This window comes from Oncorhynchus tshawytscha, linkage group LG09 (assembly GCF_018296145.1).
Source record: "Oncorhynchus tshawytscha isolate Ot180627B linkage group LG09, Otsh_v2.0, whole genome shotgun sequence".
Classification (NCBI taxonomy): domain Eukaryota; kingdom Metazoa; phylum Chordata; class Actinopteri; order Salmoniformes; family Salmonidae; genus Oncorhynchus; species Oncorhynchus tshawytscha.
Window position 1 is genome coordinate 17,143,297 of NC_056437.1, and position 12,535 is coordinate 17,155,831.

The 12,535-nt window shown below is 42.5% G+C and overlaps 1 protein-coding gene across 1 annotated transcript in view; it reads left to right on the forward strand.

Moving 5' to 3' along the window:
- Positions 1-12,282, forward strand: part of LOC112257465 (zinc finger SWIM domain-containing protein 6-like) — a 91,328-nt gene extending 79,046 nt beyond the window's left edge. Inside the window, exons 11-14 of the mRNA XM_042326623.1 lie at positions 908-1,065; positions 1,199-1,362; positions 5,403-5,484; positions 7,823-12,282. Coding sequence (XP_042182557.1) covers positions 908-1,065; positions 1,199-1,362; positions 5,403-5,484; positions 7,823-8,685 — 1,267 coding nt within the window. The 3' untranslated portion in view covers positions 8,686-12,282. The remainder of the gene's footprint in view (positions 1-907; positions 1,066-1,198; positions 1,363-5,402; positions 5,485-7,822) is intronic.
- The last annotated feature ends 253 nt before the right edge of the window (positions 12,283-12,535 follow it).

Below are 12,535 nucleotides of genomic sequence, written 5' to 3' on the forward strand. Positions count from 1 at the left end.
GTGGACCATTCTTGATGCACACGGGAAACTGTTGAGTGTGTAAAACCCAGCAGCGTTGCAGTTCTTGACACAAACTGGTGTGCCTGGCACGTTCTACCATACCTTGTTCAAAGGCACTTAAATCTTTTGTCTTGCCCTTAAATCTTTTTGTCTAGCCCGTAAATCTTTTTGTCTAGCCCATAAATCTTTTTGTCTAGCCCATAAATCTTTTTGTCTAGCCCATAAATCTTTTTGTCTAGCCCATAAATCTTTTTGTCTAGCCCATAAATCTTTTTGTCTAGCCCATAAATCTTTTTGTCTAGCCCATAAATCTTTTTGTCTAGCCCATAAATCTTTTTGTCTAGCCCATAAATCTTTTTGTCTAGCCCATAAATCTTTTTGTCTAGCCCATAAATCTTTTTGTCTAGCCTATTTACCATTTGAATGGCACATACACAATCCATGTCTCAAAGCATACAAATCCTTGTTTAACCTGTCTCCTCCCTTTCCTCTTCACTGTGGATTTAACAGGTGGCATCAGTAATCCACCTTTCATATGGATTCACCTGGTCAGTCTGTCATGGAAAGGGCAGGTGTCCATAATGTTTTGTACACTATTTTATGACGTGGGGTTTCATTTGGTTATCTTTCTACATTTACAACTTTATTTAATGTTGCCCATGTTAAACTCCTGAATTGTATTATATTTAAATCTTTATTTTCAACAATACAGTCTAGAATCAGCATCAGATATAGCAAGTGGTATGAAGACTTTCTATTTCTGACCTCTGCTTTAACAGAAGCACTGAATCTTGCAGAGAGACCGGGATTTCCCATAAGCCTTAGAAGACCCCTTAAAGGCCCATGTTTCCTTATTAGAAGCAAAACAGTTATATTAAACATCAGTGTATTAAATGTGTGTCTTTAGGTTACCGGTCCTGGAAACCACGGCTCCATCAGGTGATCTATCCAGACCTCACCATATAGTATCTATGGTCCCTAACCGCTACCCTCGCTGGTTCACTCTATCTCACATAGAGTCACAACAATGTGAACTGGCCTCCACCATGCTTACCGCAGCCAAAGGTATGTACACAAACAAACGTACTGTATGTACAAACACACACACTGTACAAACACAAAAATACACACATGCTCAGATAATGTTTACTATCTTTTCTGCAAATAGGTGGTTTTATATTGTTTTTTTGTCTCTCAGGCGATGGGCGTAAGTTAGAAACGGTGTTAGAGTCCATCCAGAAGAACATCCACTCCTCGTCTCACATCTTCAAACTGGCTCAGGATGCCTTCAAGATCGCTACTCTGATGGACAGCCTGCCAGACCTCACACTGCTTAAAGTCTCACTGGAGCTGGGCCTTCAGGTAACACATACGCTACCGGTCAAACATTTTAGCCCCATTTTCCCAGTTTTTATAGACATTTAAGCAGTTCAAGTCCAGTGAATAACCTGAAATGGTACAAAGTTAAGCGGTAAACTGCCAGAGGTTTAAAAAAGGTTTAGGTTACCAAAAACTGATAAATAATGTACATTTCACAGTTATTTAAAAAGGCCTTTTTCAGGGAACAAGTAATGGGTTAACAACTTACAGCTGTCCTGCAGCGATGGAAGTAAATTAAGCCTTGAAAGTTGATGCTAACAATTCCTACATGTGTCCCAACTTTTGTTGATTACTTACAAGCCCTCTGTCTGTATTAAAGCGGTGTTGGAACAGACTGTTACTACACCCTCTGTCTGTATTAAAGCGGTGTTGGAACAGACTGTTACTACACCCTCTGTCTGTATTAAAGCGGTGTTGGAACAGACTGTTACTACACCCTCTGTCTGTATTAAAGCGGTGTTGGAACAGACTGTTACTACACCCTCTGTCTGTATTAAAGCGGTGTTGGAACAGACTGTTACTACACCCTCTGTCTGTATTAAAGCGGTGTTGGAACAGACTGTTACTACACCCTCTTAAGCATTATTTTGAAAGTATTGTACTACAGGAAGTAGTATATTGCCGTCATAATGGCGAGAAAACAGACCATTATAATCCTTAAAAGTGTAGGTCTTTCCTTTTGAGAAGTTGCAAAGAAAGCCAAGGTGTCAGTGAGTACAGTTTACTACACCATCAAAAGGCACTTGGAACTCTGACAAGAAGAGGTCTGGCAGATCCAAAGCCACAACAGAATCAGAAGACACGTTTTTTAGAGTCAACAGCTTGGGTGATAGGCGATTCGCAGGACAACATCTTCAAGCACAGCTTAACACTGGTCGAGGTAATCAAGTCTCAGTTTCAACTGTGAAGAGAGGACTTCGAGCTGAATGTTTGACAGGTCGAGTGGCAGTAAGAAAGCCATTGCTAAATATGAAAAAGAGTCTTGACTGGGCCATGAAGTACTGCCAGTGGACTACTGAAGACTGGAAGAAGGTCTTATGGACTGATGAATCAAAATGTGAAATCTTCGGTTCATCACGCAGGGTTTTTTTATGCCATTGAGTAGGCGAAAGGATGGTTCCTCAGTGTGACACCAACTGTCAAACATGGAGGAGGACGCGTGATGGTCTTGGGGCTCTTTTGCTGGATCCAGAGTCGGGGACTTGCAGAGTGAGTGGCACCCTGAACCAATACGGCTACCACAGCATTTTGCAGTGCCATGCAATACCCTCTGGTGTACGTCTAGTTGGTTAGGGATTCATCCCACAGCAAGATAATGACCCAGAACATACCTCCAAGCTATGTCACAACTACCTTAGAAGAAAAGAACAAGACGGTAGTCTTCAAATCATGGAATGGCCAGCACAGTCTCCAGACTTAGACCCCATCCAGATGGTTTGGTATGAACTGTGCAGAAGGATGACAGTAAAGCAACCTACAAGTGCAACACATTTGTGGGAACTTCGGAAACAGTGTTGGGAAGGAATTTCCGAACAATATTTGATTTCCATTGTAGAAAGAATGTGTTCGGCTGTATGTCTGCAAAAGGTGGCTACTTTGAGTCAAAAGTGTAGATTGCATTCTGTTAAACAAAACGATTGCATAATTTTTTTGTTTACTTGTTCTATGCTTTAATTTGAGTACGTTAAGACATTACACTGTGTCAATTTTCATTAACAAATATAGGTGTTCTAAAACTTTTGACCGGTAGTGTACACAGACGGACAGAGTTTGGTCGGTCAGTCAGTCGAAGTCTGCATACACCGTAGCCAAATACATTTAAACTCTGTTTTTCACAATTCCTGACATTTAATCCAAGTACAAATTCCCTGTTTTAGGTCAGTTAGTATCACCACTTTATTTTAAGAATGTGAAATGTCAGAATAATAGTAGAGAGTGATTTATTTAAGCTTTTATTTCTTTCATTACATTCCCAGTGGGTCAGAAGTTTACATGCGCTCAATTAGTATTTGGTAGCATTGCCTTTAAATTGTTTAACTTGGGTCAAACGTTTTGGGTAGCCTTCCACAAGCTTCCCACAATAAGTTGGTGTAATAAGCTAGTGTAACGGAGTCCGGTTTGTAGACCTCCTTGCTCGCACACGCTTTTTCAGTTTTGCCCACAGATTTTCTATAGGATTCAGGTCAGGGCTTTGTGATGGCCACTCCAATACCTTGACTTTGTTGTCCTTAAGCCATTTTGCCACAACTTTGGAAGTACGCTTGGAGTCATTGTCCATTTCGAAGACCCATTTGCGACCAAGCTGATGTCTTGAGATGTTGCTTAATATAACCACATAATTTCCCTTCCTCATGATGCCATCTATTTTGTAAAGTGCACCAGTCCCTTCTGCAGCAAAGCACCTCCACAACATGATGCTGCCACTCCTGTGCTTCACGGTTGGGAAGGTGTTCTTCGGCTTGCAAGCCTCCCCCTTTTCCTCCAAACATAACGATGGTCATTATGGCCGAACAGTTCTGTTTTTGTTTCATCAGACCAGAGGACATTTCTCCAAAAAGTATGATCTTTGTCTCCATGTGCAGTTGCAAAACGTGGTCTAGCTTTTTTATGGAGGTTTTTGAGCAGTGGCTTCTTCCTTGCTGAGGGGCCTTTCAGGTTATGTCGATATAGGATTAATTTTTACTGTGGATATAGATACTTTGTGCCTGTTTCCTACAGCATCTTCACAAGGTCCTTTGCTGTTGTTCTGAGATTGATTTGCACTTTTTGCACTGAAGTACGTTCATCTCTAGGAGACAGAACACATCTCCTTCCAGAGCGGTATGACGTCTGCATGGTCCCATGGTGTTTATACTTGCGTACTATTGTTTGTACAGATGAACGTGGTACCTTCAGGGCGTTTGGAAATTGCTCCCAAGGATGAACCAGACTAGTGGAGGTCTACAATTTTTTTCTGAGGTCTTGGCTGATTTCTTTTGATTTTCCTATGATGTCAAGCAAAGATGCACTGAGTTTGAAGGTAGGCCTTAAAATACATCCACAGGTACACCTCCATTTGACTCAAATGATGTCAATTAGGTTATCAGAAGCTTCTAAAGCCATGACATAATTTTCTGGAATTTTCCAAGCTGTTTAAATGCACAGTCAACTTAGTGCATGTAAACTTCTGACCCACTGGAATTGTGATGCAGTGAAATAATCTGTCTGTAAACAATTGTTGGAAAAATTACTTGTCATGCACAAAGTATATGTCCTATCCGTCTTGCCAAAACTATAGTTTGTTAACAAGAAATTTGTGAAGTGGTTGTCTGGTGACGTCTGGTGAGGACCTGCCTTACAACAGGCCTACAAACCCTCAGTCCAGCCTCTCTCAGCCTATTGCGGACAGTCTGAGCACTGATGGAGGGATTGTGCGTTCCTGGTGTAACTCGGGCAGTTGTTGCCATCCTGTACCTGTCCCGCAGGTGTGATGTTCGGATGTACCGATCCTGCGCAGGTGTTGTTGCACGTGGTCTGCCACTGCGAGGATGATCAGCTGTCCGTCCTGTCTCCCTGTAGCGCTGTCTTAGACGTCTCACAGTATGGACATTGCAATTTATTGCCCTGGCCATATCTGCAGTCCTTATGCCTCCTTGCAGCATGCCTAAGGCACATTCACACAGATGAGCAGGGACCCTGGGCATCTTTCTTTTGGTGCTTTTCAGAGTCAGTAGAAAGGCCTCTTTAGTGTCGTAAGTTTTCATAACTGTGACCTTAATTGCCTACCATCTGTAAGTTGTTAGTGTTTTGACGACCGTTCCACAGGTGCGTGTTCATTAATTGTTTATGCATGGGAAACAGTGTTTAAACCCTTTACAATGAAGATCTGTGAAGTTATTTTGATTTTTATGAATTATCTTTGAAAGACAGGGTCCTGAAAAGGGACATTTATACTTTTTTTGGTGGGTTTATGTTATATATATATATACGCAAGCAAACAAACACACCTCCCTAACCTGTACCTGTTCCTTTCTCCCCTGAAGGTGATGAGAATGACTCTGTCCACGTTGAACTGGAGGAGGAGAGAGATGGTACGGTGGCTGGTCACCTGTGCCACAGAAGTTGGTGAGTTACTATTCTAATGCTGTTTTCCAGTGTGTGTGGCTGCAGAACAAAAGTATCCTGTTGTTGAATGGGTTCCATTTCCAATGTGCATAATGTCAGCTGTGGTGTCAACTGTGGAAAACTTGTGAAACAGCTGATTGGCTGCTTTTTAGACAATTGAGAAGTAAATGGAGCGGAGGTATAAAGAAGGCAAAATCTAGGTATTTTCTTGATGACAGAGTCTGCTTGTGATCCCGCTAAATTCTGGAAAACTGTTAACTCACTTAAACCAGGAAACACCTTGACTTCCCTGCTGAAGCAAATTACATCGGAATCTGGGATCATCAGTGACCGAACTGAAATTTGTGATGTTTTTAATAAGCATTTTATTTCCGCCGCTTTTCTTTTTGAAAGAAAACATGGCCAACATGATCCTGACCGGTCTATAGCAGATAGTGCAGATAAGATCTCATCATCTGTGACTTTTTGAAAATTAAAAACCGGCTTACTGTTTTCCACATCAGCTGAAGGCCGAGGGACTTATCTGAACTATCTGCTATAGATTCTATGAAATCATTAGGCGCTGACAATCTGGATCCATATTTACTCAAGTGTGCGGCACCTATTATTGCTGGTGTAGTGACGCATATCTTTAATCAAACATTTGTCATAGGAAAGATTCCTAAATCTTGGAAATCAGCTTTTGTTTTACCACCCTCAAGGGAGGCGATGGTAGTGAATTGGATAATTATCGGCCCATCTCTAAGCTCTCCTGTTTGACTAAAATTCTAGAGTCATTAGTGAAAAGGCAACTACAATCTTTTTAACTGTTAACAATACTTTTTCTAGTAATCAATCTGGCTTCAGACCTAAACACAGTACTATTACGGCCACTGTACATGTTGTAAATGATATTACTAATGCCCTAGATAATAGAAAGTACTGTGCCTCCTTGTTCATAGATTTATCTAAAGCTTTTGACACTGTAGACCATGCGATACTTTTGGGTAAGCTGTCGTCAATAGGACTGGGATTGGATGCCTGTTGTTGGTTTCATGACTATCTAAAGGATAGAAGTCAGGCTGTTAGAGTCGACGGCATTCAGTCGGAGCCATTGGAGTTGGTTAAAGGGGTCCTACAAGGTTCTATACTTGGTCCATTACTGTTCACTCTCTACATAAACAGTATTGGTGATGAGATAAGAAAGTGTCAAATTCATTTATATGCTGATGACACTGCATGTTCTCTATCGCTTCAACGGCTGACCAAGCGTTGTCATTATTGGAGACAGATTTTAAGATATTACAAGGGTCTTTTATACAGCTGAAACTTGTTTTAACTGCAAAAAAAAACACATTTTATGATTTTTAATATGTTCAAAAAGTTGGTTGAAAATACACTTGCACTTACGAGCTTAGATGGTTCTCGAATGAATCAGGTCTCTGCATATAAATACTTAGGGATATGGTTGGATGATAAACGGTCTTTTAAAATGCATATTGACTAACTTTGCAAATGGCTAAAAATCAAGCTAGGCTTCCTCTATAGAAACAGGACATGTTTGTCCTCTACAAATAGAAAACAAATTGTGCAAGCTACTTTTATGTCTGTTATAGATTATGGGGATATTATTTACATGCATGCTACGGCATCAGCACTTAAACCGCTGGATGCTACTTATCATTGCACACTTAGGTTTATTACGGGTGCTAGTTACAGAACTCACTATTGTGTTTTATATCAAAATGTGGGTTGGACTTCGCTGTCCGTGAGACGAGAACAACATGCTCTCGTGTTTGTCTATAAAGCACTTCTGAATAAACTACCTTCTTATTTATCATCACTAATATTATAATTATAATTCGTAAAATCAGGTCTCAAGCATGGATTACACTTGAGGCCCATGTGATTTCCACAGAGTTGGGTATGGCTGCCTTTTCCTGTTACGCTCCTTGCCTATGGAATAGCCTGCAGACTAAACTTCAACTTGAGACTCTTGTCCCCCTGTCGCCCATTTTAAATATTTATTGTAGGATTTTTATTTGTGTATTGCTTGTTACTGTTTCGGTAATGCAAGGTCTTGTGCTGTTAGGGGAATAACCTGTGTGTAAATGTAATCTGTTGCTGTATTTTTTTGTGTTATCTGTGATCGTTTTGTTTGTCTTGTGTAGTTTCTTAATCATTGTACCTAAACTGTATGTGTAAACATGTATACGCAGGGCCCAGCTGTAAAAGAAACCTTGGTCTCAGTCTGTGTTCCTTGTTGAAATAAAGGTATTAAAAAAATGAAAAGCTGTGGTGTGTGTAGAACATATTTCCATGACCTAACCAGCTTCTCCTCTGCTCTCCACTGCTGTAGGTGTGTATGCGTTGGACAGCATCATGCAGAGTTGGTTCACCCTGTTCACCCCGACCGAGGCCACCAGCATCGTGGCCACCACCGTCATGTCCAACACCACCATCGTCCGGCTGCACCTGGACTGTCACCAGCAGGAGAACCTGGCCTCCTCCGCCCGAACACTGGCCCTGCAGTGTGCCATGAAGGACCCCCAGAACTGTTCCCTCTCCGCCCTCACCCTCTGTGAGAAGGACCACATCGCCTTCGAGACGGCCTACCAGATCGTTCTGGACGCGGCCGTCACGGGGATGAGCTACACACAGCTCTTTACAATAGCCAGGTACATGGAGCACAGAGGATATCCCATGAGGGCTTACAAGCTGGCCACGCTAGCCATGGCCCACCTTAACCTCAGCTACAACCAGGACACCCACCCGGCTATCAATGACGTGCTGTGGGCCTGTGCTCTGAGTCACTCTCTGGGGAAGAATGAGCTGTCTGCTGTCATTCCCCTGGTGGTGAAAAGTGTGAAGTGCGCCACTGTGCTGTCAGACATTTTGAGACGGTGCACATTGACCACGCCGGGCATGGTGGCGCTGCACAGCCGCAGGAACTCTGGGAAGCTGATGTCGCTGGACAAGGCTCCACTCAGGCAACTGCTGGACGCCACCATCGGAGCCTACATCAACACCACGCACTCTCGCCTCACGCACATCAGCCCGCGCCACTACAGCGAGTTTATAGAGTTTCTCAGTAAGGCCAGAGAGACGTTCCTCATGGCTCAGGACGGACACATCCAGTTTACCCAGTTCATAGACAACCTTAAACAGATCTACAAGGGCAAGAAGAAACTCATGATGCTCGTACGGGAGAGGTTCGGTTGACGAAGACTAAACTTAAAAACTATTGTGATTGGTCGATGGATGTATGGAGATTGAGAGCGATCACGCCCCCTTTTACTTGATTCTGCGTTTGTTTCCCTTTTAACTTAAAAAGTGACGGAAAAAGTGAAAGAAAAACCTGAAAACAACAAAAGGCCACATCGGTATTAATGTGTATAGACCCTATTTAGTTCACAAGCAAACAAAAAAGAAAATTGTCATGTTGTGGAAGTGTGTGTGTGTGTGTGTGTGTGTGTGTGTGTGTGTGTGTGTGTGTGTGTGTGTGTGTGTGTGTGTGTGTGTGTGTGTGTGTGTGTGTGTGTGTGTGTGTGTGTGTGTGTGTGTGTGTGTGTCCTTTATGTATAAAGACAGTGTGAAAGAGTGTAAGAGAGAGAGAGAGAACTAAAGAGAAAAATAAAATCTTTTTACACTGAGTATATGTTGTCCAGTGGCGAGATGTCCACATAGCACTCCTGTCCCCCTCTGTTAAATGCTCACAGCTCAGAGACAATGAGACAAACAAGGCTTAAAACCAAACAGAGCAACTCCATCAGACGTGACCAGTACCTCGTACGGACCCAGCTTTATTCCCCCCTTATCCTTATCCCTTCCTCACCCCTCCTTCCCCCACTCAGTGTGGTCAGTGTGTGTTAACAGTTAAATAACAACACAAACAGTTCACTATCCAGTTCAGTCCACAATTTCTTGTTTTATTTCTCTTTAGTAAGAGAGATCACCAACATCAGGCTGACTGTGGCTTTAGTAACAGGGATCACCAACTCCAGGCTGACTGTCTGCTGTGGCTTTAGTAACAGGGATCACCAACTCCAGGCTGACTGTCTGCTGTGGCTTTAGTAACAGGGATCACCAACTCCAGGCTGACTGTCTGCTGTGGCTTTAGTAAAAGAGATCACCAACTCCAGGCTGACTGTCTGCTGTGGCTTTAGTAACAGGGATCATCAACTCCAGGCTGACTGTGGCTTTAGTAACAGGGATCATCAACTCCAGGCTAACTATCTGTTGTGGCTTTAGTAACAGGGATCACCAACTCCAGGCTGACTGTCTGCTGTGGCTTTAGTAAGAGAGATCACCAACATCAGGCTGGCTGTGGCTTTAGTAACAGGGATCATCAACTCCAGGCTGACTGTCTGCTGTGGCTTTAGTAACAGGGATCACCAACTCCAGGCTGACTGTCTGCTGTGGCTTTAGTAACAGGGATCATCAACTCCAGGCTGGCTGTGGCTTTAGTAACAGGGATCATCAACTCCAGGCTAACTATCTGTTGTGGCTTTAGTAACAGGGATCACCAACTCCAGGCTGACTGTCTGCTGTGGCTTTAGTAACAGGGATCACCAACTCCAGGCTGACTGTCTGCTGTGGCTTTAGTAACAGGGATCATCAACTCCAGGCTGACTGTCTGCTGTGGCTTTAGTAACAGGGATCATCAACTCCAGGCTGACTGTCTGCTGTGGCTTTAGTAACAGGGATCACCAACTCCAGGCTGACTGTCTGCTGTGGCTTTAGTAACAGGGATCATCAACTCCAGGCTGACTGTCTGCTGTGGCTTTAGTAACAGGGATCATCAACTCCAGGCTGACTGTCTGCTGTGGCTTTAGTAACAGGGATCATCAACTCCAGGCTGGCTGTGGCTTTAGTAACAGGGATCATCAACTCCAGGCTGACTGTCTGCTGTGGCTTTAGTAACAGGGATCATCAACTCCAGGCTGACTGTCTGCTGTGGCTTTAGTAACAGGGATCATCAACTCCAGGCTGACTGTCTGCTGTGGCTTTAGTAACAGGGATCATCAACTCCAGGCTGACTGTCTGCTGTGGCTTTAGTAACAGGGATCATCAACTCCAGGCTGACTGTCTGCTGTGGCTTTAGTAACAGGGATCATCAACTCCAGGCTGACTGTCTGCTGTGGCTTTAGTAACAGGGATCATCAACTCCAGGCTGACTCTCTGCTGTGGCTTTAGTAACAGGGATCATCAACTCCAGGCTGACTGTCTGCTGTGGCTTTAGTAACAGGGATCATCAACTCCAGGCTGACTGTCTGCTGTGGCTTTGCAGTGTTGTTTACCCTGATGCTTTAGACACGTGCAGAAACACACACACACACACACGAGCATAGAAACACATAGTAACGGACACACTCAAACACATGCAGTTGCAGAAACAACCTGTAAACACACACTTGCAGAAAAACACAATTATACTGTCATAGTGCTTGCGCTTGTGGAAACTTAGCAACTGTCAACATACATTCTCAGGGATTTCTCAACAAAAAAAGCAAAGGAAAATAAAAAAGAGAGAATGAGAGCATTTTATTGTACTGTATATATAATAGTATATGTCTGAATATTGAAAACAAATGTATACGTTAACTAATTTATTAAATCATATTCTATGTAATGCAAAATACTTGAAGCTGCAGTACCATGGTTTTTATAACCAAAACATATCAGAAGGACTTTTAAAACGTGTCGCGTTGCGTCATCAGGGGCCAGGACAAAGGTCAAAGGTTAGGGGTCATCTCAGTAGGACTGTTAGCTGGTCGACCCCAGAGAGACAGACTGACATCCACTGGACTGCTTGACAGGAACCGGCTGTTTGCAAAAAAAGGACATGGATGTTGTATTTAGTATGGACCAGCAAAATATATTAATCCTCCAGTTGAACACAGTTGTATTGGGCACCGTGGTATAAGAGGAGAGAAAGAGAGAGAAACTGCCCAGGAGCCCGATCAGTAATGCCTTAGCATTACAAATGGAGAACTCCGGCCCAGTGCCTACGAAGCCGTGAAAAAATCCCTGACTCTTTACTAATAATTAGCATAGTAATACGCTGTGGTGAAATTTGGTTTGTTCACGCATCATGTCTCCTTCCACAGTGTTCAAGTCACAAAAAATAATCTACATTATATGCAGAACAACCAATTAAAACATGTACTTGCCTCTACAATGAACCCACAACACGCCTCTACAACGAACCCACAACACGCCTCTTCTGTCGACTCCTTGACTTTGTGCAGGACAGAAAGTTGCTATGTTTGGTCTTGACTGTTCAATTTTGTTTTGTTACGCTTTTTTACATGTTTCTCCTTTTTTAACTTTTTAGTTATCTCTCTAGAATTATTCAATGAGAACAGCCTTCTTTCTTGCCTTGTCTTAACGCTTTAAAACAACCAAACGGGAGTTCTGACTACCAAACTTTGTTCATTGAAATGAAAAAGCCAACCAACTTTGGTTACAACTTTTAGTGTCTTTCATTTTTAGCTGAATGGTTCTGTGTTCTGTGCTTTAAAAAGCCCTTCTCTGTTTGTTTTTGGGATCAGAAACATTGTCTAGTGTCTCTTGTCCCCTCCTCCCCTAGAGGTTTGTCCATAGGTCCTTTGTCCAAAGACATATCATTCACGTTCCATTGTATTTATTATGATAGGTAAACGATTGTACTTCTTCAACCGTGTCAACACTGCTCATGTGTTAGAATTCAGATTTGATACACCAATATCAATTTATTTATGTAACTAAATCACTGTTTTTTAAACTTGTTAATGATTGAACTTTTTTGTTTTAATTAAAATTTGTTTTTTGAGAGGAGATCTTGTGTAGTGTTTATTTGCAGTTATTTTTGAAGGTTCCTAGTTCTGCTATTTTACACACTGCGTCACCAGTGGAAAAAGGAGAAACACTGTTTTCCTTTCTTTTATCCCAGAATGTAAGTGAGTGAAATGCTGGACCTCTCCTGGGAAATTATGAATCCACTGAGAGAAGTAGTAGAAAGGATGTCAAGGTTTTTTCCTGCTCATTTGTTTCCTCAACAGTGTTGATGTTTGCTGTATTTGGGGAGTAA